This window comes from Pavona decussata, unplaced genomic scaffold (genome assembly GCF_977016875.1).
Source record: "Pavona decussata unplaced genomic scaffold, jaPavDecu1.1 SCAFFOLD_49, whole genome shotgun sequence".
Lineage (NCBI taxonomy): Eukaryota > Metazoa > Cnidaria > Anthozoa > Scleractinia > Agariciidae > Pavona > Pavona decussata.
The window spans coordinates 580,001-607,178 of NW_028145471.1; the positions used below are offsets into that span (position 1 = coordinate 580,001).

At 40.6% G+C, this 27,178-nt stretch overlaps 1 protein-coding gene across 2 annotated transcripts in view; it reads left to right on the forward strand.

The window, feature by feature from the left end:
• Positions 1-770: 770 nt before the first annotated feature.
• LOC146481489 (fibroblast growth factor receptor 1-A-like) overlaps positions 771-27,178 on the forward strand; it is a 32,707-nt gene continuing 6,299 nt past the window's right edge. For both annotated transcript variants that reach the window (XM_085108238.1, XM_085108239.1), the window contains exons 1-13: positions 771-1,175; positions 3,734-4,021; positions 7,605-7,934; positions 9,720-10,052; positions 11,021-11,335; positions 12,689-12,988; positions 14,980-15,306; positions 15,830-16,117; positions 16,350-16,546; positions 17,597-17,888; positions 18,348-18,649; positions 25,038-25,231; positions 26,639-26,882. In XM_085108238.1, coding sequence (XP_084964364.1) covers positions 1,079-1,175; positions 3,734-4,021; positions 7,605-7,934; positions 9,720-10,052; positions 11,021-11,335; positions 12,689-12,988; positions 14,980-15,306; positions 15,830-16,117; positions 16,350-16,546; positions 17,597-17,888; positions 18,348-18,649; positions 25,038-25,231; positions 26,639-26,882 — 3,507 coding nt within the window. In that variant the 5' untranslated portion in view covers positions 771-1,078. The remainder of the gene's footprint in view (positions 1,176-3,733; positions 4,022-7,604; positions 7,935-9,719; positions 10,053-11,020; positions 11,336-12,688; positions 12,989-14,979; positions 15,307-15,829; positions 16,118-16,349; positions 16,547-17,596; positions 17,889-18,347; positions 18,650-25,037; positions 25,232-26,638; positions 26,883-27,178) is intronic.

Here is a 27,178-nt window from a genome sequence, read left to right on the forward strand (position 1 = left end):
GAGTATAAAGACTGGCAAAAGACCCAGTATGCATCTGAACGAAATATCTTTCCAGACGCATAATGCATCTTGTCCCTGTCTTTATACAAGAAAAACATAACCAGACGAACAACTAATATTTGCGATTATCCGTCCAGTCGGATAATGAGTCCTCTGATATAAAAACGGCCATTATGATTAATGTTAGTTATGACCGCCGTAAGAATTCACTAAAATAGGCCTTATCACGGTTTTCGACGCCATTTTGACGGGTAGGCAAACACGTCTGAAATAACAGTGTTTGTATGGAAATCCGATGTCAAATAATTTTCATAAAACATCGCTTCTGAAAAAATCATGCATTGGAAACTTTTAGCACTAGTAAAAGGATTGTAAGAAAAAAATTTGGAGGGATGTAGCCGTGCCAGAAAGCGTCCAGTCGTGTTTTGAACTTTCCATACATTTGTCTGTATTTTTTTCCCGCGAACTATTTTTAGTAGCAGTTCACGGCTGGTTCGCCATACAGACAAATGTATGGAAAATTCAAAACACGACTGGACTCTTTCTAGCACAGCTACATGCCTCCAATTTTTTTTCTTAACATCCTTTTACTAGTGCTAAAAGTTTCCAATTCATGATTTTTTCAGAAGCGATGTTTTATGAAAGTTATTTGACATCGGATTTCCATACAAACACTGTTACTTCAGACGTGTTTGCCTACTCGTCAAGCCTATTCAGTGAGTGCCCTCGAGAGCCAGCGGTCAGCGGCATATATAGTGGGCTCGAATCACGTACGGCAGAAAATGAAAAATATCAAAATATCTAGCTGATAGAAAGCGGTGAAGACCGATGAAATTTAACAGATGGGTACAATATGACAATACCATCTGCTGGACATTTTTATAAAGCCTGGTAGTAGACGGACATTGACGTAACGGTTGCAACGTTTGTTCGCCTCAGAGCCACGAGAATTTTGTTCAAAGGGATTGCAACTATGACTCTCTTCGACGCGACGTGAGATGCTTCTTTCAAAAAAACAGTTCCTCGTACGATTTTTCGCCGACAGCCACTTACAGATGATAGCTTAGTACTTTTAGCGATGGTTTCATCGGCAAGTTGTGGTGTTTCAAGATCAAATCTGTTTATTACAACTCAGTTTGTTTTGGTCTCGTATTGGATATATTTTGGATCAGTTGGTAAGTATACTGCTTTGTTAGTTTGTGGTTATGGGGTTAAGCTAATACGTTTAGCTGCCTTGTGTAATTTAAAAGGACTATCATGAAGAAATACGAAGACTTATTTATGAACTCATTTCCACAACACTGTCATCACCGACTGTAAATACATGTACATGTAAGCTTATATACATGTGCTTACAGATCATTTGTATTCAAAAGGAAATTTGGAAGCCATTAACCTGCTGCATAGTTTACATAAGGCGTGCAGTAAAAACATTCCATTGGGTTAAATTTAAGGCGTGCCTGAAAAAAAGCCCCAAGTGACTTCTAATAAACTGCTAGACTCTCCTTCTAAATTGCCTTGCATTCACTACTGAAATGAGAGGAGAATTTGACCTTACATGAAAAGTAACTTAAGGCCTTATTCCTTGCACCCCTTCAATTACAAACTGAATCAAAGGCTCCTGTGAGCCAACTCGTGAATGCAGATGTTTAAAAAGCTGGGTAACCGTATTAAAAGCAGTACTCGTATCGAACTAAGCTTCAAGGATTTGAGGCCACCATGCCGCATTGCGGTTATGCATTATGTACATGTATATAATGCTATTTGCTAAACACGCAAAACAATAAACGATCTAACATTGTTGTACAACATTTGTTATTTCAACAATGTGGAAATGTTCAGCACCCCATGCTTGATGTTGTGTGTTCAACATTTTTTGTTGAAAGATTGTTTTGCTTTCGATCAAACATTTTGGCTAACATTTCACAAGTGTTGAAGCATTTAGCCGGCTTTCCAACATTGTTGAACTAACAAAAATTTATGCTCTACAACAATGTTAGATTTTTTAGCCAGGGCTTTACACATGCACTCTGATTCATTGGGATGCACTATGCAACGAAAAGGTGGACGTACACATTGTTTTGGTGGTTAATACGTGGTTGCCAATGGACCAAAACAAAGTGTCCAGTTTTTCTCTCAAAAACCTCCATAATTTTTTCCTCGATTTGTGTTCTTACCGAATGAAACTTGATACATGTGAATCATTTTGGTTGCCTCTGAGAGCATGTAACCAAAATCTTGCCATTTTCAGTTTGGTAACATTTCTTTCGATGTTCAAAGGACGGCTTTTGTCAGCATTTTATAACATGGGGAAAGGCTTTCAATCTTTTTAAAGTTGCCATTTTGGCTTTATCCAAGTGAACGTAAATATAGAAATACATGAAGCGTTGCCATGAATGTCACTGTGCAATAGCAAACTTTCAGTGGTTACATTTTGTTCTGGTGAATCAATCTTATCAGTCATACTGGATGCTGAATGAAATTTATTGCAAAGCTTAAGTTTTAGTTTCCTATTTTAACCCTTAGCCTTTCTTCCATGGAATTGCCTTGAATCTTTTAAGGCTTTTTTTAAAAGAAAGAGAGAACCAAACAAACCACAACCTGCCAAGAACAAAGTCTTTAACCCTTTAACCAATCTCGTACCCGAAGTCTTCAGGCTTTTTGGTCAGCGGGGCAATGCCGGGAAGACTCTGGGGACATCAAATTTTATCACCGCAAGATTTCTGTGGTAAAACAATGGAAACCGTTACGGGACAGCCAATCAAAAAAAGTGAATTTTTTCGATGTCCCCGGAGTCTTCCTGGCGTTGCCCCGCTGACCAAAAAGCCTGAAGACTCTGGGTACGAGATTGCCCTTTAACCCTTAATGTGCAGTTCCAGAAAATATCCAACCCCCTGTCCCCCCAGGAAATCCCAGTTTAGCTTTAAACTTTGCCTAACTGAGAATTTTGTACTTTTAAGACCCCCTCCCCCTAGTAATTTGCGATGACCCTCCATGGAGTGGGTATGGATTTTTTCTGGAACTGCATGATATCAAAGAACAAATTCTTCTATCTTATCCCCATACTTTTCTTATAAAAGTACTGGGGAGAAGTTATAAAAATGGCAAAAAAAATTCACCTTGAGTGATCATATCCTTAATTCTCATGACCTCAGGGGAATGAAAAAGTATTGTTAAAGTGCACCTAACCCCAATTTTTTTTTTCGCTTAAATAAATCTTTGCACCTGTTCCAAACACATTGAGCCTTTTTGCACCTTTTTTCAACCAAATCTTGACTTTTTATAGGCTGTAAAAGTTACGAAATCTAGCCATCATCTGTCCCATGACTGAGTTAGTAAGGGGCATGGGTCTATTCCTAAATTTATGTCACAAACTGCTTTGCATGCATTTTCACAAAGACTTAATACAATGCAAATCAGTTTGTGACGTAAATTCAGGAATAGACCCATGCCCCTTACCAGCTCGGTCATGGGACAGATGATGGCTAGATTTCGTAACTTTTACAGCCTATAAAAAGTCAAGATTTGGTTATAAAAAGGCGCTAAATAGCGCAATATGTTTCGAACAGGTGTAAAGATTTATTTAAGAGGAAAAAACATTTTGGGGTTAGGTGCACTTTAAATTTACAAGGAGAAATTTGATGCTGATCACTGTTAGTGCTTAAAGGGTTGAAATCAGTGCCTTATGAGAAAACACACCAACTCATTGAAGGTATATTATTGTTCATTTCAGAAAGCTTGAAGTTCACTGATCCTCCTGAACTTGTTGATACTGTGACCATAGAAATAAACACCACACTTAATTACTCTATCAACTGTCGCACAGACGACCCAAATGCTACCACAAGTTTGTGGCTTTCCTTTCGTGAGTTGAAAGTACAAGGCAGGATTTCTCTGGATAGACAAGTTTACACCATTCATGGTCTTAAAGAGAGCGATCGAGGATCTTATCAATGTCTAGCTACCAGCAGTCAGGGTGGTGCACCAATACGACAAACGCTTTTATTGGTTGTTCTAAAAGGTAATACGGAACCTTAAAGTCCTGGTGAAAAGCCCCTCCACTTGTAAGCCCCAGTTGTTGGTTATAGGCCCATCTCTTTGTAAACAAAAATTTTATTCCAGTGCTGCCCCCAAACTTCGTTTCCAAGGTCTCTTCTTCCTGCCTTCCAGTGTGTGAGAGAGAAAAAGAAAAGCTGGCATTCTAAGGGAAAATATTGCTCTTAGAAAACGTCGCCTTCTGCCATCATGGCCACCTCGGCCCAGTCTCTGTGAGAAAGAAGGGCAGAAAGAATCTTGGGAGACCCTGCCCTGGGAACAAGGTTGATAAGTCCCCCCTTCAGGTTTTAAACAAACCCCCCCCCCCCCTCTTAAAAAGGGTACAGTTAAAAGTACTAGTATTCCTTCATAAGTATCCCTGTCCCCCACGTCACCCCTTCTTTGATTTGTTAAAGTACTGTTAAGGAATAACCACTGATTGTTCAACACATGAATAGGTTATTCGTTATATTGATTTTTGTGGTTCCAGCTTTTACAAAGCTTTTGCAAAGCTGGAACCTGCATTGTCATTGTGTAGTGTAAGTAAGTAAGAAAGTAAGTAAGTCCATTTTCCGTAAAGGTTCGGCATGCCGAAGGTTATTGACGATCTTTCATCGATAAATACGGTCTTTTAGTGACAGGCGCTACCCTTTCCTTTTGGGCCTGGGAACGAGGTAAACAAAGTTGCAGTCGATATTTGTGCGATGCGTCGGTGCCTTTTATTGTTCGATAGCCTGGTTCGTTATATCTCGTTTGTATCTCGTAGTTTTCGACAATCTTCGCTGGATTTCCTACGGTTGTCGGTTTTATATTGATTTTAAAAGCGTCATAGCTGCGCTTGCCTTGTGCATTGACAGGTTGACAAGCTCTCAGTCGGCTTTATTTGTACGGTTTCATCAACAGCTGCCATTATGGGACAAAAAACAAGGACAAAAAATAGGCACTCGAAGGAGTGCATGTGGTTTCAGCTACCATAATGAAAAGTTATTGCCTGTGTTCGTGTGACCCTGAAAAATTTTCAGCGTATGAAAATGAGAGGGAATCTCTTCAAAGATCAATAAATTATATCTAACTGTTACATTTACAGTAAGTTTTTTTGTCTGCTTTATTGACTCCCTTTTTGTGCATAATTTTATGAAAAACTTGCAAAGCTGGGGGTTTCTTCAGTAGGTGTATGTTATATGTTAGTGGGGTTGCAAATTAATTTTGTTGAGAGGTTATTTTCCAAGTGATAAAGGGGGATTTTTAGACTGCCATTAAAGGCATCTCTCTAGCAATTACAAGTTTTGTGTATAACTATGTAGGTTTCAAACTATGATCTGTAGCAAAGTCAGCAACCAAAGTAATTCTAAACATGCGGTCCATTTTAAATCAACCAATCGATGCTTTGGGTCCCTGCAACGATGGTAGAATATTGCAGAAAAAAAAGAAACAACAATAAAATAAACGATAATAAAATGATATTATCGTTAATTTTCTTGATGAAAAAAAACAATGTTGTATAAAATTCAAATGGGGGGAAAATGAACAGCTCTAGTCAGTGCCAAAATTGTGCAGCGTAATTTGATTGTGTTGTCATGTGGGCGAATTGGGTATACGCTGGAGGATTTCGGTTTGTTTACACTTTAATACACAGGGGACAGTAATAGATATGGTCTGGCTCTCCCATGGTTTACATAAGATCGCATGGTGAAGAAATTCTGTGAGGATCAAGACACACAGATAAACAGACAATAAGCTTTCTTATTGAAATATTTATTCAGATAGATCTGTGTTCACCCTTGAAAAGCAAATACGTTCAATTTTCGCCTAGAAAGAAGCTACATGTACGTAATCCAAGGGCACTGTGAGTCATTAATAAAAAGCACAATTACTCGACTCTATTAAACTGAGTATGTTTTTCAAAAATTTCGCCAAAGCTATTTGAAATATGACAAATTGATCAATTTAACATAAGGCATGGTAAAATTCAAATTCAAACCTGTAGTATTTTGTGGATTCCCAGCAGCACACAAAAATTTCTGAGAACGTCTGCAAACTCTCATGTGATGATTTGCAGATCTTGTTTACGATCGCACATGTTTCACCTTGACACAATCTCAAACAGGAATTTCTTTGCTATGAACTCACCGATTTCCTCTTTTTAAGCAGCCAAGTGTTCCTTAGAAGTTGTTCTTTTGATTTACGGTATTGAAACCTGTCCAAGAACCACAAACAGCTACAAACGGCCACCTTGAAAATCCACGCATGAGAGATGCGGCAGCCATTTTGAATTGAATACAAGGATCTTCCGTACGAATAAAGCCGACTGAGACTCGTCAACCTGTGGTGGTGAACCTTCGGCATTCCGAACCATACGGAAAATGGACTTACTTACACTACAAGATGACAATGTAGGTTTCAGCTTCTACAAAGCTTCTACAAAGCTGAAACCACAAAAATGTCAATGTTAACTTTTTTGGTAAAAATTTGCTTTGAATTCGTAAATTTTTGAAAGTAAAATCAAGTAAACCCCCCCCCCCCCCCCAAAAAAAAAAAAAAAAAAAAAAAACGGGTCTGTCAAAAGCAAATGACAAAACGTCATGAAAATAATTTTACTGTTCCTCTGGTTGGCTTACAAACCAGGTTATTGTGCAAGAAATGGACGTTGGTGTTTATTACCCTAATTAAGACTTGAAAAAGCCACGTGACTGAAAACATTAAGTATTTTTGTTTAGACCTGACTGACACTTGATTGATCCCCTAAAATAATTAAAAGAAATAGATAACAAAATAGATAAAATAAATCACTAAATAAAAATACTTCATTCAGTGATTTAGGTTTTACAAACATTTTGCAGGCTGTCCTTGACTTTAAGCCTAAAAATAAAACCATAGAGATGGATTTAATGTTTAATGAAACAGCTGTATCAATTCTGATTTGTTTGCTAAATCAATTTGGAGCAATTTGTATAATTTTCAAAATTGACCAAATTTCCACTTTTACTGGACTCTTATTCTAAAATGCAGGAGGATACGGGAAGGAGAATCCACTGTATGGAAAAAGATGGTGGCTGTACATTTTACCACAATACCTACTGTCCTTGCGAACCTAACACAGTCAATAGGCATATAGAAAGATCATCGCGATCGATGTGACTCAAAATATTGCATTAGCAAGGATAGTTTTATCAATCTGGGAAGCACTGTACAATTGGAATAAATGAATCAGCCACGGAAGTTTCTTGCAACTCCATTTTTTAATTATAAAAGTGTAATACAGGTGTTTATACCTAGTAACAATCAAAGATTAGCCAGAGTGCTAGCTTTTAATGATCTCAATCTCCTTCGCCCCTGCAAAATCTGTGGGGGATGCCAGTCTATACATGTCCCAAGATTCATTCATTCGTTGATTGTCCCATGCAATCTTGATTCCAAACGCAATAAGAGATGCATTTTTCTACGTTGAACGCAATTAGCCTTTGTGCCACTGCATGTATGTAAAACATCACACAGAAGTAATTATTGTAATAAAACTTTAAATTAATTTTGTCTTTGTCTTACGACATATATGATGTCTTTGTCTGTAGAGGTGATCCCTTGCTGTCCAGATGTCATTCCTCAAAAAAAAGTCATGTCAACTGGGTCAAATGTGAATTTCATTTGTCATGTGACTCTACTATTTAATAGTAGAGAAACTGCCTTGAAAAAGTACCTTGTCTTCAAGTGGTATAAGAAAGAAGACGGCACCTTTGTTGAGGTCCCTGATGGTGAAACCTCCAGGCACAATGGCAGCACCTCTGTTTTGATAATAAAAAATGCCAAAGCCACACCAAAGGGCGGCGTCTCGTACAAGTGTGAGATTTTGTATCGAGGAAGAAAGTCGGGCTCTTTTGGTGGTCCTCGTTTGGTAGTTCATGGTAAGTGTATAATTATTGCATTATTATTCTGAAATTCAGTTTTTTCAATCACAGTTCTCCTCTTGGCAAATTATAGTCTGACATGTGGGAAATACAATGTGAGTAAGTACTTTCCAGGGATCTCTATCCTTAGAAACAGTGTTGGCCTCTGCAGATTCTCAAACCCATTAAGGTTCCTGTTCCCATCCCACTGTGCACGGTTAATTTTCTTTCAGGTGCCATTTCTTCCTCTTGCCCCCTGGCAAGGCAATCAATACAATTCTGAATACAGTACATGATGTACATGTAAAATAAAAAAAAAATTATAATCATGATCATCATGATAATATTATGTTTTAAATAGTGTGTTGTATTGCTGTAACTTACATGTATTAATAAGTAGACATGGGTGCTTTACTGGAAAATGCACTACTCAAAAAATTCATATGAAACTACATCCGGGACCCAATAAGTGTATTTTCCATATCCTCTTTAGTGAGGATATTGATGACGTCATTTCTCGCTTTTTTACAGTTGTTTGTGCAAACAGTCAGTGAACTTCTTTTTGTCTATATAATAAAAAGAAAATTACATGGTGGCTTTAAGATACATTTGTATGAATTTTATTTTCTTGTGTTGAAATCAATAATATAATTTTACTCACTTCGCGGTGTTGCACTTCATGTTTGAAAAATATTGTGTTTACTACAGACTCAAAAATAAAATTCATATTTTCGTGAAGCTGAATAATATTGTCTCTATACTTTCACAAGTCGTGCTGAATTGTGACAAGCAGATGTAGGGCTTGGCAAAGTGACAAATAGCAAGAGAGGCTGATAAGCAGCAAAGGAAACTTTGCGGACAAAGTAAAGCGAGATGAGTATGTAACAGCACAAACAACTGCCAATTAAACTAGTTTTCTACTGTACAACTAACTACATGTACTTATTATGTAACAGTACAAATATTGCAGTGTTAAGGGAAGTAGTCAAAACTACTATACTCGAGCAGGACCCATCAAAACCCAAAATAGATGGTGGTCTCTGCCTACACCACTCTTCCTCAACCTCAAAAGATGGTGTCTTTATTGTATAGCCACCTCTCTATACAGCAGTAAAAAATGAAGTGAGGTTCAAACATCACTTTTCTTGTTAATATAGCAATGCTGACTCTTGCAAGCTGATTATTTCTGTCAACTCTAATTTTAAAGCCAATAAAATTGTGTCGATAATGTTCACGAGATAGGTGGTGTCTTCAATAACCCCCCTAACCCAGACAAGGTGGGTCCCCTTCGAACAAACTTGTTATGACTAGTTCCCTTATACTAATTAACACTGTCCAAATATGGTCATGGTGTGTTCAATTTTCATCTTCTTTACACAATGTATATTTTGCTGATTCCTATGCTGGGGAGAAAAATGTAACACTATAGATCTCCAGCTTTTCTGCAATAAAACTGTGCTTTGTTATCAATGTGCTGAGCAATAAAACAGTTATCCTGCTCAATCTTATGGAATATCACCTGATTTAAGCCCACTTGGCCTATGGCCTGGTCAGCTACTGTAAGTATCTGGTGATATTCAATGCAATTTCACAGGATATTATTGTAAAATATTCATACTTGTTTTGTGCGTTATTTTGAGCAGTGCTAAGTGGAACTGGATACTGAAATCATTTCTTTTGAGTTGTAGTTCTTTCTTGTTCTTTTTAAATCCTTTTACATATAAATACAATAATATATTATGTACATATCTGTATATACATGTAACATTTTTAATAAAAATAATTTATCTATTTTTTCACTAGACCTCAGTGCACCAAACATTTCTGAGTTGTATGCGGTTGGAACTGCCGTGGTTAATGAATCAAACCCAGTGGAAATGCACTGTAAGGCATATGGCTATCTCGTGCCCCAAATTACGTGGCTAAGGAATGGAACACGGATACCAGTGTGTGTTGGAGTTGGTAACTGTGATGGGCGACATTATCAAGCGTTGGAAATTAAGAGTGAAGATCATGCTTTCGCGGAAAGTTGGCTAACCATAGAAAAAACTGAATATCCTAGGGACCAGGGCAGATACACATGTATAGCGAAAAACAGCCAAACTGCTCAAAAGGATTTGGAGATTTTTATTCAAAGTATGTTAAAATGCAGTTTTTCTGGTGTATGTGTTGTATCATTGTTGCCATAGTTATTCTTGCAATAACCGTCAAATTCCCTGCTTGCTGATTGGCTCTTACTTATTGTTTAGAAGAGTACAGACAATAAAAATGATGTCAGATGTACACGTAATGCATGCGCTTTCTTCACCGAAAATAAAGCAAAATGCATGATCCAATAATATTGGTTGATTATAATGTCACCAGTGAAATGTACACAGATGTATGATGAACAACTTGATGAAAGCTGGAAAAAATATAAAACAAAACCCATTCAAATCAAGGAATCTATAAAGTAAAAAAGGCCTATCAGAGTTTTTTTTGGTGCAATGTTAATTAGTTTTAGTTGTCTATTTTCTCAGTAAGAGATGTTTCTCTGTCATTATATAGGCTACTCTTGCGAGAAAGAGTTTTGGTAAAGCAAGAAACGGGTCAAGTTTGCTTACCCTATCGACATGTTTAACGGGATTATGATGCATGTTTACATGTAGAGGGAGCAGGGACGGCACAGTGGTGAGAGCACTTGCCTCCCGCCAGTGTGGCCTGGGCTCGATTCCCGGTGTTGACGCCATATGTGGGTTGAGTTTGTTGTTGGTTCTCGTCCTTGCTTCAAGGCTTTTTCTCTGGGTACACCAGTTTTCCTCCCTCCACAAGACCCAACATTCTCAATTTCCAATTCGACCTGGAACAGTAGCCTCTTACGCAGTGGTTTTAAGGGCACTCGTATTACCTCTGCGGAGGAGGTAATACAAGTCACCTAAAAACTACTGTGTGGGAGGCTACCTGGAACAGTGGACTCAAGAGCCGCTTTGTGGAAGCCACTGAGATTCACATTTTATTTATTTTATTTATATGTGCCGACTGCGGTGCACTAGACCAGTTGGCAGTTAATTAACTACTGCATGCATTTACCTGTGTTTTACTTTTCTTCATTTTCTGACCTCTAGCTCCACCTGTTTTGGACAAGTCATTAATCTACTGGCCCACAAATCGCAAAATACATTGCATGGTCACACGATCCAGTCCACTACCAACATTCAGATGGCAGTCTCAGGATGGGCTGTGTTTGAATTTTGACCGTGATTGTAAACCATCCAATGCTAAATGGCAAAACATCACTTTCAATGTCTCTCCTGCTGCTGGTGTGGCTACTGCAAAGAGCACAGTTACGATTGCTCAAGATGCAAAATCTGGGTTCTACAGGTGCATAGCAACTAATGTGCTGGGATCTGATGATCATTACCTGAGGTTCTTTGCAACTAGTGAGTTATGCTCAGTATCCTTTATATGCCAATAATTTATTAGAAAATAACCTTTATTAAAGGGGAAGTATCACATGAATCAGTGAATGTGATGTCGTTTCAAAACCCCCAAAAATGTTTGTCTGTCAACAGAAACAAAAATTTACATGTAATTGAGAATGATGTATTATTCAGTAATGACACAGGCAAACTCGGAAAAAGAAATTCTGAGTGCTCCTATCAGGAGTCGAACGTAAGATCTTCCGATTACTAGTTCGGATGCTCTACCACTGAGCTACAGGAGACTCATGGGAGCTAAGGCCATTAAACTAGGTTCATGGGACAAACATCCTGCATACTGCTAGGATTGTCTAGTTTTGTTATTTTAATTAACACCCCAGTGCAGTAAAACTGGTATTTACCGCTTCTGACCAGAGACAGAGTAGGTTGGTATGGATTGAAACTTGAAAAATGTTAGGCTAACGTTTTCCAAGTTCTCTCATTTTTGTTTTCATGCGCTAAAGCTGATCACGAGTTGTTCCTTTCAAGAACTAAGTTCATTCCTTTCGTCTCGTTGTTCTAGAATTATTTTGTAGCTAAGTGAAGGTCTTATTTCACCATTTTTAACAACAATTACCTCTTGATTAAAGAATTTAGGGTTGAAATGTTGCCATGGTGACCCCTATAACAGCACAATAAGATTTCATGGATTTCCTGATAACAGAGCTGTGAAATGAAGACATTGATAGTTTGTCCTCATGATCAGAAACACCTTTTCTCATTTTTTTTATACAAGCACTCGTAAAAATTGAAAACCCTTGCTCCAATTTGAATGAATGATTTGCGATCCTTCTTATAACTTTACCTCCCAACTGAGATTTTGTCCAACATTAAAAAGGACCACAGGGAAATACATGCACATCTCGATCGCGGCGATATGGCACTTCAATCTTGTTCCCAGGCTCCACTGAGGAACATTTTAAAAAAGTTGTGTGATAAAATCGCCCAAACTGATTGGTTGATTTTACTGGTGATTCGCAACGATGAGCGTAGAAAATCGCGGGAACGGGCAAATGCCGGCGAATTTAGCGCCGATATCTGACATGCCAGATATCGGCGATTTTGGCGATCGGCGAAAATCGCAATCGCTGCACCGGGTACACTTGGCGATTTTCGCCGATCGCGGCTATCGGCATATAAAATCGCGTAGTGTGTCACCGGATTTAATTCTCATGACCTCAGGGGTTGAATAAGCATTGATATTACAAGGAGAAATTTGATGCTGATCACTGTTAGGGCTTAACGGGTTAAAGAAGTCCATCACCCTATACTTTCAGATAACTTACAGTGCGATTTGTTCTTATTACATTGAAGATGTTGAAAAAATAGCAATGACGGCGACATCAGGGAAATATGACGAAGGTCAGACGTTAAAACTCAGATGTGTTTTGCTGCAGAAGGGCTCTATGATTAGTTGGTATAAAGACGGCCAACGGCTGACGCACGCGGCTGATGGCAGGGTTAATATCACTTGGGCTGTGGAGTCTGATGGAAGTACATGGACAGAATTAGTAGTGGAAAAGCTTGTGACAAGTGATTCTGGGCTGTACACGTGTGAGGCGCAAGGTGTAACGGGGAAGTATTCAAATGATTCAGACAGCATAAAAGTCTACGGTAAGTTCAACTGTCAAATTACAAGTTATGTTGACACCTACGGTGGCTAGCTCTGTCAGTTTCCGGCACTTTTAAAAACTTTATTGGATCAATACCATATCACTCGTTATTATTTCATACATCAATGGTACATCAATTATTGGCAAACAAGTCATGCTTATGACATATAGGTTACTTCAGGAACAGTGCAACCTGTGAAAATTACCTCAAAGTTTCTTTAAGTGTTTATAGCTCAAAAACGAGTTCGGTGACCCCCTTTGTTTTATTATGTGACTGTGATTGGCAGGTTTAGATACAATTTTTTTCAGAATTGAAAAAAAAAAAATTGTGGGGAGGGGTTGAGAGCCAACTTCGTCAGAGCGAATCCAAAATACTACTGTACTCCTTTCCTTGCCGCAGTTGAAATCTATCAGTGGATTCACTTTGACTGACTGGGCTAACGCTCGAAACGTGAGCACTCGAATCTCTTTACGGTGGTCAACTTACCTAGTTCAGTTTATCAAGTCTGTTGATAAAACCAAACATTCCATTTCTTTTTCAGCGCGGACTGAAATTTCAGCCTGGCTAGGGGGCCTGAGTTTTCAGCCTAGCCTCGTTAACAAATTCTCTTACCAAAGATGTTGCAATTATGTGAAGAAACTTATCAGCCCGGGCCGAAATTCAGCTCAGGGCTAAAGTTCCAGCCCAATTAGCTCAAACCGGGTTGGAACTTTCAGCTCGGTTAAATGGGCTGAAAAATCTCATGTAATAGGCCATTTCCGAGTTGCTGTGAACCTCACTATGAAAGCGAGACTAAGTGCAAAACTTAAATTGGTTTTGTTTGCACATGAATGAAAGCTAGTTTTCATAATAAAAGCTTTGCACTTAGCCTCGCTTTCATAATGAGGTCCAAAGCAACTCGGAAATGGTCCATTAAAGTCAAATTTCATCCCGGCTGAAGAGAGAACTTAGGCATACGAAATCATGGTGTTTTATATTAGAACGCTTCATATTGATTGTATTTGTTCGTGTAATCGCAGCAAAACTGTCAGCCCTACAAACGGACTTAATTTTAAGACCCTGGCTGAATTTCCGTATGTGCAATGAAATTTGGACCTTATACGGTAGAATTTTTTTATGACATGCTGACAGCAATACTAAAACAAACAAAAGTTCAACAACTGCGTGGTAGCCACTGATGCAGTTTGATAATAGTACAAAGCAAAAATGTATTAGCCGTGTAAGAGCTGCAAAATACGCGAAAGTGAGAAGTACTGCACCTTAGTACTCGATCACTCATTTAAATATAACTTTGATCACATTGGTAAATACATGTTTGCCCTATCGACCTTTACACTTCACGCTGTAATTTTTCCGACTATCTTCTGACCGCCCTGTTCGGATTACGTTGCCATTTAAAGATCAGAAATCGGCGGAGGTGGTTCGCAGGGAACTTGGCGACCTCGCAACTAAAATTAATCAAGAACTACAGCCGGTGTTCACGAGCAAAAAGATCGCTGATCATCTGAGAGTCACAGAAGAAAAGCCTCCCCTGATCAATCAGCAAAGTGTAGTATACGAATTCACATGTGATTTGTTTGATACAAAATATATTGGGTACACTTGCCGCCACCTCCATCAACGCGTTGAGGAGCATAAACATTCTGTGATCAGAAAACATCTTAGGGACGCGCATGGTTTAACACCTAACAACTTAATTAAGAACTTCAAACTCATAAAGAAATGCCGTGACAAATTTGAATGTTTGGTCTACGAAATGCTGCGGATCAAGAACAAAAGACCGAAACTGAACACGCAAACGGATCCCATTCGCGCGAAACTCTTTACCTGAATGCTTTCATGCTAATTTATTTTCTCACTTTCAATACCTATAAATATGTCTTTCCGCTATTTCCATTTTACTCATTTGACAATGACGATATGAAGTCGTCGAAACGTCATGCTGTTTTACTATCGTTAATTTTCTTGTTGAAATATCTTCGTTTACACAGAGGTTTATCCACCAATTATTCTCAGCTTCCGACACCAGACAGTGTATAATGAGACAACTGTGAAGTTGTACTGTAACATTACTGCTCATCCAGCGCCAACAGTTAAGTGGCTCAAAGATAACAAGTCTCTTGAAGACTACATTAAAGACGAGGATAAGGAAGAATCGTGCAAAGCATTCTCCCAGACTGTCATGTATCGGGTTAGAGGCCGTGTTGGATTACTGGTGATATGTCACCCCTCGCATGCTCATCAAACAGGTTTTTACACCTGTCAAGCCGGTAACCAGGAAGGAAACAGCAATGCCACGGCATTTTTGGATGTTTTGGGTAAGAGCAACCTAATGGAGCAACCTAAAAGAGCAACCTAATTCAAGGGTGGTCGTATAACAGGCTTATTGCCATCAAATTATTGGTTGCTTGTCGCCTATAATACAAGAATAAAGCCGATATTTTTTTCTGTGTTCGACCGTCACTGTTTAAGGTGAAGATTCCGTGGTAAAGAACAGGGAGTTTATCCTTACATTTCGTTCTCTTTGCTGCTCATTGTTTTTGTTCGGAAGGTGATCACGTCGTTAAAATGTGCCTTTTCACAGTAAATATTAATTGTTGATCTCGAGGAAAAAGGGAATATTAAATAAGAGTGAGGCAAATCGGAGCAGAAGCAAAAGTTAATCTGAGAATTGACATAAGACAGTTCTGCTTTCAACCCTTCAGTTTTCCAGGGCTCAGCTCTGTCTCAGGCTAGAGGCACTAATCGACAGTTTCATTGCACATGGGTCATAATTTACAATATAACAAAACTGGACAATACTTCTCCTTTAAAGAGTCTTTTTGAACGCTGTTTTTTCAGAGGATCCTGTAATCGTCAGCCCAAGCAAGGAATTAACATCCCAACCAGTTCGCGTAAAGCTAGGAAATCCATGGAATGCAACATGCAAAGCCACAGGCAACCCAGCACCATTGGTGGAGTGGAGGAGAGAGAACGGTAACGAACCTGTGTCGCCAAAACTGCGTGACACAAACGGTGCTGTGTTGTACATGGAATCTGTTAGTCAAGATGACTTGGGAGTCTATGTATGTGTTGCAGAAAATTCTATAAAAAATTCTTCGAAAAGCACTACTGCGAGAATGGAGATAGGTAAGTTTTTCTTTCATCACAAAAAAACGTCCAAGAATAAAACAGCATTGCAGGAAATATCTAGTCAGTACTGTAAAGAGTTTGACGATACCAGTTTTTTCAAATCGATCCGATACCAGTGCGCTGTTTACCGATATTTGGCATTGTTTCGATATCGCCATACAGCATAATGTCTGACCAAATAGCAAGGCATTGAGCCGTATTTGTACATAATCTCGTTTTTTCTTTTCAGTTCCAGATGCACCTTTGCCAGACCCATCAGCTAACCAGGGATTGAGCAAAGAGACAATCATTGGCATTTCTGTAGTGGGAGGTGCTGTGTTTATTATGTGTGTCCTGGCCATTACCTGCTTTGTCTTCATTCGCCACCAGCGGAAGCAACTCAAGGAGTATCACAGTCAGTTTTTCCCAAAATACCTTGAATACCAGGTACATTAATAAGTAAACCGTGGTTAACAGTACACTCGTTTCCATATCTCAACCTGACGTTGGACACCTTATGAGGTTTACACAATGTACTGTAGTATTCCTCATCATCACAAAACTGAGTGAATTTAGCCTGCAGAACAGACGTAATTCTTTTGCGTATTTCAGGTGGGCGGAGGCAAGTGCGAGTCACGCGCGACGGGAGGGGCGCGAGTATTTTTTCCGCTCCCCTCCCGTCGTGTGTGACTCGCGCTTGCTTCCGCTCGCCTGAAAAACGCAGAAACGTAACGCTTGTTCTGCGGGCTAGAGTGAGTAGAGCTCCAGTCAGGCAATGAACAGCATTTTATCGTTTAACACCAATTTACGCTGATTTCAAAACAGTTAGATTTCAGTTATAACGATGGGTAACTGTATGAATAATTTACAAATTACAATTTATGATTTTTTTTTCCGTTTACGCTTACGTTTGAGTCCATTTGTCAGTTTGAGATATAGAACATAGCCCCGGGTGCCATTTTGAACTGGGCAGACGCGGTGCAAAGGACAGTGTTTGTATGGGAGTTCGTTGTCAGTTAACTTCAACAGTACAAATTGATTTTAATTTCCCAATGTTTTTTTTAACTATAAAAATACTTGTAGCCTTGTGCAAGAAACCAAATGAAAGAATTTCGCAGCACATTCACACTTCTTTTTCGTGGTTCAAACAGTTCTAATTGGAGTTGGATAATAATATTCCATGAATGCAATACAAAGACCAAACGTCTGAACCGAAAGTTTATCGTTATTTTATTTTGTGAGAGCCGGGTTGGCACAGTGGTGAGTCACTCACTTCAGTGCCACCATGAATGTGGTCCGGGTTCGATTTCCGGATCCGGCGTCATGTGGGTTGAGTTTGTTTTAAGTTGTCGTCCTTGCTCCAAGAGGTTTTTCTCGGGGTACTCCGGTTTTCCCCTCTCCTCAAAAACCAATATTTCCAAATTTAATTTGATCTAAAGACTGTCCCCAAGAAGTACTCTTCACTATATACATTAATTTTCGTTTTTCTTCTTTAAGCTTGACCCTAATCGCACACTACTTGAGCAGTGCAACAGTCTGCCTTATGACCCCGACTGGGAGTTCCCCCAGGAGAGGCTCACTCTTGGGGATGTGCTCGGATCAGGGGCCTTCGGACAGGTTGTCAAAGCGGAGGCCTTAGGAATAACGGACTTCAATCCCCGGGATAAAAGCGTGGAGAAGATCCGGCGGCGATCCAAGATGTTCCGTCGATTAAACAGCCGTAAACTATATCAGGATTCGAAAGGGATTCCTTATATGAAGACCACTGTGGCAGTCAAGACACTGAAAGGTAACCATGGGGGTGGGGTGGGTGGGGCCATAAACGACACTGGAAATTAAATAGACCATGTCATCTATTTTTTTAACGAATGTTTTGGAAATTCAAACGGGGCACGTTTTTATCATTAGAAGCTGAACGATAATGGTCAATTTCTTTAATTACGGCTTTTCTATTACATGGAAACTATATTCATTAAATAGAAGATAGACCCTCGCAGTTATGTACGCAACTTAAGCAGCTGCGAAAAGGAAACCTGAGAAAAAATTCAGGCCTGAACGGGATTCTTGTGCTAATTCAACCCATAAGATCATGAGAATTGAGGATATGGTCATTTCTTGATACTTTAACAACTTCTCCCCAGTACTTTTATAAGAAACGTATGGGGACAAGATAGGAGAATTTGTTATTTGAAATTAGGGGTTAAAGGTTTAATGACTTCAGTGCTGACAATAACCTTTGCAATTTTAGCTAATGCCACCACAGAGGAGTACAGAGACCTGGCTTCGGAGCTAAAGATTCTCATTCACGTTGGCGAACATAAAAACATCGTCAATCTTCTAGGTGCTTGCACAAAGGGGGAGCGACTACTCGTCATTTTGGAATACGCCCCACACGGAAACTTGCTAAAATTCGTGCGGGGCAAGCGCGATATTTATGAACCAACTTGGACCAGGTCTACTTATAATCCCGAGGTTGAGTTTACCATCGCATATTTGGTTGCTAATGCCTATCAGATCTGTCGAGGAATGGAGTTTTTAGCATCTAGAAAGGTAAGTGGAATTTGGCAATGTTTTATTTCACTTGGCTTTCCTTCACCTTTCGTCAGGTCTCCCCTTTTCATTTTATTAATTTGATTCTATTTCCCTCCTTCCCTCCCCTCCTCCCTCTCCTCGCCTTGCCTCCCCTCCCCTGCCGTTCCCTCCTCTCTTCTTGTCTTCTCTCCTCTTCTCTGCCCCCCATTCCTATCTCCTTCCGCCTCTTCTCTCCTCTCCTCTCCCCTCCCCTCCCCCCTCCTCTCCTCTCCTCTCCCTAGTACCTGTAGTAGGTGTAGTACCTGTAGTAGGTGTAGTAGGTGTAGTACCTGTAGTGGGTGTAGTACCTGTAGTGGGTGTAGTACCTGTAGTGGGTGTAGTACCTGTAGTAGGTGTAGTACCTGTAGTAGGTGTAGTACCTGTAGTAGGTGTAGTACCTGTAGTGGGTGTAGTATCTGTAGTGGGTGTAGTAGGTGTAGTGCCTGTAGTATGTGTAGTACCTGTAGTAGGTGTAGTAGGTGTAGTACCTGTAGTAGGTGTAGTACCTGTAGTATGTGTAGTACCTGTAGTAGGTGTAGTACCTGTAGTATGTGTAGTACCTGTAGTAGGTGTAGTAGGTGTAGTAGGTGTAGTACCTGTAGTAGGTGTAGTAGGTGTAGTAGGTGTAGTACGTGTAGTATGTGTAGTACCTGTAGTAGGTGTAGTAGGTGTAGTACCTGTAGTATGTGTAGTACCTGTAGTAGGTGTAGTAGGTGTAGTAGGTGTAGTACCTGTAGTAGGTGTAGTAGGTGTAGTAGGTGTAGTACGTGTAGTATGTGTAGTACCTGTAGTAGGTGTAGTAGGTGTAGTATGTGTAGTACCTGTAGTAGGTGTAGTAGGTGTAGTAGGTGTAGTACGTGTAGTATGTGTAGTACCTGTAGTAGGTGTAGTAGGTGTAGTACCTGTAGTATGTGTAGTACCTGTAGTAGGTGTAGTAGGTGTAGTAGGTGTAGTACCTGTAGTAGGTGTAGTAGGTGTAGTAGGTGTAGTACGTGTAGTATGTGTAGTACCTGTAGTAGGTGTAGTACCTGTAGTATGTGTAGTACCTGTAGTATGTGTAGTACCTGTAGTAGGTGTAGAACCTGTAGTATGTGTAGTACCTGTAGTAGGTGTAGTACCTGTAGTAGGTGTAGAACCTGTAGTATGTGTAGTACCTGTAGTAGGTGTAGTACCTGTAGTATGTGTAGTACCTGTAGTATGTGTAGTACCTGTAGTAGGTGTAGAACCTGTAGTATGTGTAGTACCTGTAGTAGGTGTAGTACCTGTAGTAGGTGTAGAACCTGTAGTATGTGTAGTACCTGTAGTAGGTGTAGAACCTGTAGTATGTGTAGTACCTGTAGTAGGTGTAGTACCTGTAGTAGGTGTAGAACCTGTAGTATGTGTAGTACCTGTAGTAGGTGTAGAACCTGTAGTATGTGTAGTACCTGTAGTAGGTGTAGTACCTGTAGTAGGTGTAGTACCTGTAGTATGTGTAGTACCTGTAGTAGGTGTAGTACCTGTAGTATGTGTAGTACCTGTAGTAGGTGTAGTAGGTGTAGTAGGTGTAGTGATGTAGTACCTGTAGTAGGTGTAGTAGGTGTAGTACCTGTAGTATGTGTAGTACCTGTAGTACCTGTAGTAGGTGTAGTAGGTGTAGTGATGTAGTACCTGTAGTAGGTGTAGTAGGTGTAGTAGGTGTAGTACCTGTAGTAGGTGTAGTAGGTGTAGTACCTGTAGTATGTGTAGTACCTGTAGTAGGTGTAGTAGGTGTAGTACCTGTAGTATGTGTAGTACCTGTAGTAGGTGTAGTACGTGTAGTATGTGTAGTACCTGTAGTAGGTGTAGTACCTGTAGCATGTGTAGTACCTGTAGTAGGTGTAGTACCTGTAGTAGGTGTAGTAGGTGTAGTACCTGTAGTAGGTGTAGTAGGTGTAGTACCTGTAGTAGGTGTAGTAGGTGTAGTATGTGTAGTAGGTGTAGTACCTGTAGTAGGTGTAGTAGGTGTAGTATGTGTAGTAGGTGTAGTACCTGTAGTAGGTGTAGTACCTGTAGTATGTGTAGTACCTGTAGTAGGTGTAGTACCTGTAGTAGGTGTAGTAGGTGTAGTATGTGTAGTACCTGTAGTAGGTGTAGTACTTGTAGTATGTGTAGTACCTGTAGTAGGTGTAGTAGGTGTAGTAGGTGTAGTACCTGTAGTAGGTGTAGTACTTGTAGTATGTGTAGTACCTGTAGTAGGTGTAGTACGTGTAGTATGTGTAGTACCTGTAGTAGGTGTAGTAGGTGTAGTACCTGTAGCATGTGTGGTACCTGTAGTAGGTGTAGTACCTGTAGTAGGTGTAGTAGGTGTAGTACCTGTAGTAGGTGTAGTACCTGTAGTAGGTGTAGTAGGTGTAGTACCTGTAGTAGGTGTAGTAGGTGTAGTACCTGTAGTAGGTGTAGTACCTGTAGTAGGTGTAGTAGGTGTAGTACCTGTAGTAGGTGTAGTACCTGTAGTATGTGTAGTACCTGTAGTAGGTGTAGTACCTGTAGTACCTGTAGTAGGTGTAGTAGGTGTAGTACCTGTAGTAGGTGTAGTAGGTGTAGTAGGTGTAGTACCTGTAGTAGGTGTAGTAGGTGTAGTACCTGTAGTAGGTGTAGTAGGTGTAGTACCTGTAGTACCTGTAGTAGGTGTAGTAGGTGTAGTACCTGTAGTAGGTGTAGTAGGTGTAGTAGGTGTAGTACCTGTAGTAGGTGTAGTAGGTGTAGTAGGTGTAGTACCTGTAGTAGGTGTAGTACCTGTAGTAGGTGTAGTACCTGTAGTATGTGTAGTGCCTGTAGTAGGTGTAGTAGGTGTAGTACCTGTAGTGGGTGTAGTACCTGTAGTAGGTGTAGTAGGTGTAGTATGTGTAGTACCTGTAGTAGGTGTAGTACCTGTAGTAGGTGTAGTACCTGTAGTATGTGTAGTACCTGTAGTAGGTGTAGTACCTGTAGTAGGTTTAGTAGGCGTAGTACCTGTAGTAGGTGTAGTACCTGTAGTAGGTGTAGTAGGTGTAGTACCTGTAGTAGGTTTAGTAGGCGTAGTACCTGTAGTAGGTGTAGTACCTGTAGTACCTGTAGTAGGTGTAGTATGTGTAGTAGGTGTAGTATGTGTAGTAGGTGTAGTAGGTGTAGTACCTGTAGTAGGTGTAGTACCTGTAGTAGGTGTAGTACCTGTAGTGGGTGTAGTATCTGTAGTGGGTGTAGTACCTGTAGTAGGTGTAGTACCTGTAGTAGGTGTAGTACCTGTAGTAGGTGTAGTACCTGTAGTGGGTGTAGTATCTGTAGTGGGTGTAGTAGGTGTAGTGCCTGTAGTATGTGTAGTACCTGTAGTAGGTGTAGTAGGTGTAGTACCTGTAGTAGGTGTAGTACCTGTAGTATGTGTAGTACCTGTAGTAGGTGTAGTACCTGTAGTATGTGTAGTACCTGTAGTAGGTGTAGTAGGTGTAGTAGGTGTAGTACCTGTAGTAGGTGTAGTAGGTGTAGTAGGTGTAGTACGTGTAGTATGTGTAGTACCTGTAGTAGGTGTAGTAGGTGTAGTACCTGTAGTATGTGTAGTACCTGTAGTAGGTGTAGTAGGTGTAGTAGGTGTAGTACCTGTAGTAGGTGTAGTAGGTGTAGTAGGTGTAGTACGTGTAGTATGTGTAGTACCTGTAGTAGGTGTAGTAGGTGTAGTATGTGTAGTACCTGTAGTAGGTGTAGTAGGTGTAGTAGGTGTAGTACGTGTAGTATGTGTAGTACCTGTAGTAGGTGTAGTAGGTGTAGTACCTGTAGTATGTGTAGTACCTGTAGTAGGTGTAGTAGGTGTAGTAGGTGTAGTACCTGTAGTAGGTGTAGTAGGTGTAGTAGGTGTAGTACGTGTAGTATGTGTAGTACCTGTAGTAGGTGTAGTACCTGTAGTATGTGTAGTACCTGTAGTATGTGTAGTACCTGTAGTAGGTGTAGAACCTGTAGTATGTGTAGTACCTGTAGTAGGTGTAGTACCTGTAGTAGGTGTAGAACCTGTAGTATGTGTAGTACCTGTAGTAGGTGTAGTACCTGTAGTATGTGTAGTACCTGTAGTATGTGTAGTACCTGTAGTAGGTGTAGAACCTGTAGTATGTGTAGTACCTGTAGTAGGTGTAGTACCTGTAGTAGGTGTAGAACCTGTAGTATGTGTAGTACCTGTAGTAGGTGTAGAACCTGTAGTATGTGTAGTACCTGTAGTAGGTGTAGTACCTGTAGTAGGTGTAGAACCTGTAGTATGTGTAGTACCTGTAGTAGGTGTAGAACCTGTAGTATGTGTAGTACCTGTAGTAGGTGTAGTACCTGTAGTAGGTGTAGTACCTGTAGTATGTGTAGTACCTGTAGTAGGTGTAGTACCTGTAGTATGTGTAGTACCTGTAGTAGGTGTAGTAGGTGTAGTAGGTGTAGTGATGTAGTACCTGTAGTAGGTGTAGTAGGTGTAGTACCTGTAGTATGTGTAGTACCTGTAGTACCTGTAGTAGGTGTAGTAGGTGTAGTGATGTAGTACCTGTAGTAGGTGTAGTAGGTGTAGTAGGTGTAGTACCTGTAGTAGGTGTAGTAGGTGTAGTACCTGTAGTATGTGTAGTACCTGTAGTAGGTGTAGTAGGTGTAGTACCTGTAGTATGTGTAGTACCTGTAGTAGGTGTAGTACGTGTAGTATGTGTAGTACCTGTAGTAGGTGTAGTACCTGTAGCATGTGTAGTACCTGTAGTAGGTGTAGTACCTGTAGTAGGTGTAGTAGGTGTAGTACCTGTAGTAGGTGTAGTAGGTGTAGTACCTGTAGTAGGTGTAGTAGGTGTAGTATGTGTAGTAGGTGTAGTACCTGTAGTAGGTGTAGTAGGTGTAGTATGTGTAGTAGGTGTAGTACCTGTAGTAGGTGTAGTACCTGTAGTATGTGTAGTACCTGTAGTAGGTGTAGTACCTGTAGTAGGTGTAGTAGGTGTAGTATGTGTAGTACCTGTAGTAGGTGTAGTACTTGTAGTATGTGTAGTACCTGTAGTAGGTGTAGTAGGTGTAGTAGGTGTAGTACCTGTAGTAGGTGTAGTACTTGTAGTATGTGTAGTACCTGTAGTAGGTGTAGTACGTGTAGTATGTGTAGTACCTGTAGTAGGTGTAGTAGGTGTAGTACCTGTAGCATGTGTGGTACCTGTAGTAGGTGTAGTACCTGTAGTAGGTGTAGTAGGTGTAGTACCTGTAGTAGGTGTAGTACCTGTAGTAGGTGTAGTAGGTGTAGTACCTGTAGTAGGTGTAGTAGGTGTAGTACCTGTAGTAGGTGTAGTACCTGTAGTAGGTGTAGTAGGTGTAGTACCTGTAGTAGGTGTAGTACCTGTAGTATGTGTAGTACCTGTAGTAGGTGTAGTACCTGTAGTACCTGTAGTAGGTGTAGTAGGTGTAGTACCTGTAGTAGGTGTAGTAGGTGTAGTAGGTGTAGTACCTGTAGTAGGTGTAGTAGGTGTAGTACCTGTAGTAGGTGTAGTAGGTGTAGTACCTGTAGTACCTGTAGTAGGTGTAGTAGGTGTAGTACCTGTAGTAGGTGTAGTAGGTGTAGTAGGTGTAGTACCTGTAGTAGGTGTAGTAGGTGTAGTAGGTGTAGTACCTGTAGTAGGTGTAGTACCTGTAGTAGGTGTAGTACCTGTAGTATGTGTAGTGCCTGTAGTAGGTGTAGTAGGTGTAGTACCTGTAGTGGGTGTAGTACCTGTAGTAGGTGTAGTAGGTGTAGTATGTGTAGTACCTGTAGTAGGTGTAGTACCTGTAGTAGGTGTAGTACCTGTAGTATGTGTAGTACCTGTAGTAGGTGTAGTACCTGTAGTAGGTTTAGTAGGCGTAGTACCTGTAGTAGGTGTAGTACCTGTAGTAGGTGTAGTAGGTGTAGTACCTGTAGTAGGTTTAGTAGGCGTAGTACCTGTAGTAGGTGTAGTACCTGTAGTACCTGTAGTAGGTGTAGTATGTGTAGTAGGTGTAGTATGTGTAGTAGGTGTAGTAGGTGTAGTACCTGTAGTAGGTGTAGTACCTGTAGTAGGTGTAGTACCTGTAGTAGGTGTAGTACCTGTAGTAGGTGTAGTACCTGTAGCGGGTGTAGTAGGTGTAGTACAGTCGAACCTGTATATAACGGCCCTGTATTAAGCGGCCAGTTTTCAAAGTCCCGATTTTTTCGCTCATACAAATGCTGTATTTGTTACCTGTATTAGGCGGTCACCTCTATCAAGCGGCCGCGGCCACCCTGTAGCAGTCCTATGTTTGTTTTTCTTTGTTATTTTTACCTGTATTAAGCGGCCACCCTTCAGTGGGAACCAAGCCATATGTTATTTTATGCGCCTCCTCTCCCTCACCGTGGCTTGACTGTGTTCTGTTGCCTCTGTATAACCAGTGCATTCACCGAGACTTGGCTGCCAGGAATGTTCTAGTTGGTGACGATTACGTCATGAAGATCGCCGATTTCGGTCTCGCTCGAGACATTTACACGAGCGACTTGTACGTTAAGACCACCAGTGGTGTTCTACCAGTCAAGTGGATGGCGCTAGAATCGTTGTTTCTGAGAGAGTACACCGAAAAGAGCGATGTGTAAGTTGGTTGATTTTACACTGACCGAAGAACGAAGACAGCGAAGATGTTTTGTTTTTGTTTGTTGTTTTTTTTCCTCAAACTTATTAATAATTCTTCAAGAGAAAACAAAGAGAACCTCTACCGTGAATGAGGTTTTGAAATGTGATCTGAATCAACACAAAATACGGAGAACTTTTACTTTGAATTTCTCCAAGAATTGTTAATGGTTTAAGAAGCTACATCAAACACTCGAAAGAGTGCTTAATCCGATTTCCAAAAATCCTCGTACATGTTTTGGAAAAACTCGGCTGTGCCTTGTTTTCTTCAACCTACTTCTCGGTGGATTGAAATCGGATAAAACACTCTTCTTCGCGTTTGACTTGGTAAGGGTTAGGGGAGATCAGTGGATAGAGGAACTATATTGTGATTAGCTGGTGAAAAGGGCGTGGTCCTTCCTTTACCCCTTGTCGGTTTTGTGTAACAGCTCTGCTATGCTGCCAAGAGTCTCGCACGGAAACCCAACTAAAGGAGCCTAATCACAGGTTATTCAATCTCGTATCCAGAGCCCTCAGGATCTGTGCACAGCGGTTGGCCCCCTGGAGAGACGCCGGAGTACTAGAAATTTTAAACCACAGGATTTCTACGGTAAAACAATGCAGCTGAAAGGCAAAGGGCACCCAGTAAAAAATATATATTTATTTTTCGATTTTCCCCAGAGTCTCTCCAGGCAACCAACCGCCTTCCCCTTTCTTCTTTCCTTCGTGTCATTCTGAGCCTTCTCGGGGCCAAAAAAAATTTCAGTCTTAAGATTTTAACGAAGACAATAATCTGGGAAGTAATATATTCGTGTAGGTCATCGATGGTGTGAATACAAAATAGACGATAACTAAATGAAAAAAAAATCACCGAATAATACACCATTCTCATTCATTCACAAGGCTTAAAAATATCCCATCACATTTATCCCAGTATGCACATGCCACACATGACATTCCAATCCTAGCAGTATGCAGGATGTTTGTCCCATGAACCTAGTTTAACGGCCTTAGCTCCCACGAGTCTCCTGTAGCTCAGTTAGTAGACATCCGAACTAGTAATCGGGAGGTCTTAGGTTCGACTCCTGATAGGAGCACTCGGATTTCCTTTTTCCGAGTATGCCTGTGTCACTCACTGAATAATACATCATTCTCAGAACAGAATGTGTCAGCCCGTTTCCATGAATGCTTATCTACATGATCCAAAAGATAGTCACCTGGCTCCAGTTGTTCAAAGAGCGGATGACTCTATCCAGTGGATAAATAGCCATCCAATAGATAGAATGTATTCCACTCAGTACGTTTTATGCACTGGATAGCGACTTATCCGCTCTTTGAACAACTGGGGCCGGGTACCTTTGCTTATTAACATTATCTCCTGATTTTGCAGTTGGTCGTTTGGCGTTTGCCTGTGGGAGATGTTCACCCTTGGGGGCACACCGTATCCTGGGATACCCACGGAAGAGCTCCTTGACTTCCTAAGTGACGATCATCGTATGGGGATCCCACAGAACTGTCCCCAAGAGATTTATACCATCATGACAGACTGCTGGCAGAAGGAACGTGAACACCGACCAACATTTGCTGAATTGAGTGAAAGAATTGGCAAGATAATGGAGCGGAAGGCATCTGAGGTAAGGAGTAGGGATTTTAAGCACAGACGTTTTTTTTTTCGTCAAGCCACCGTCATCAACAAAAGCTTGTTCTGTCCGTATTAAGGAGCAAAAGCACGCCAAAAAGGAAGCATTCGACTTCCGGTTGCCGTTCGTGGGAGCCTTCTTAAAAGGAGGCGCAAAGGAGGCTCACAGCAGTTTTTCTGGACTTAGGGTGGAAGTTTTAAAATTACAATCTCGTTTAGAAGATAAGCTTCGATCTCCTTCATACTACATCATCATTTCAACATATTATCAAAGTTATATTTTTCATCGGT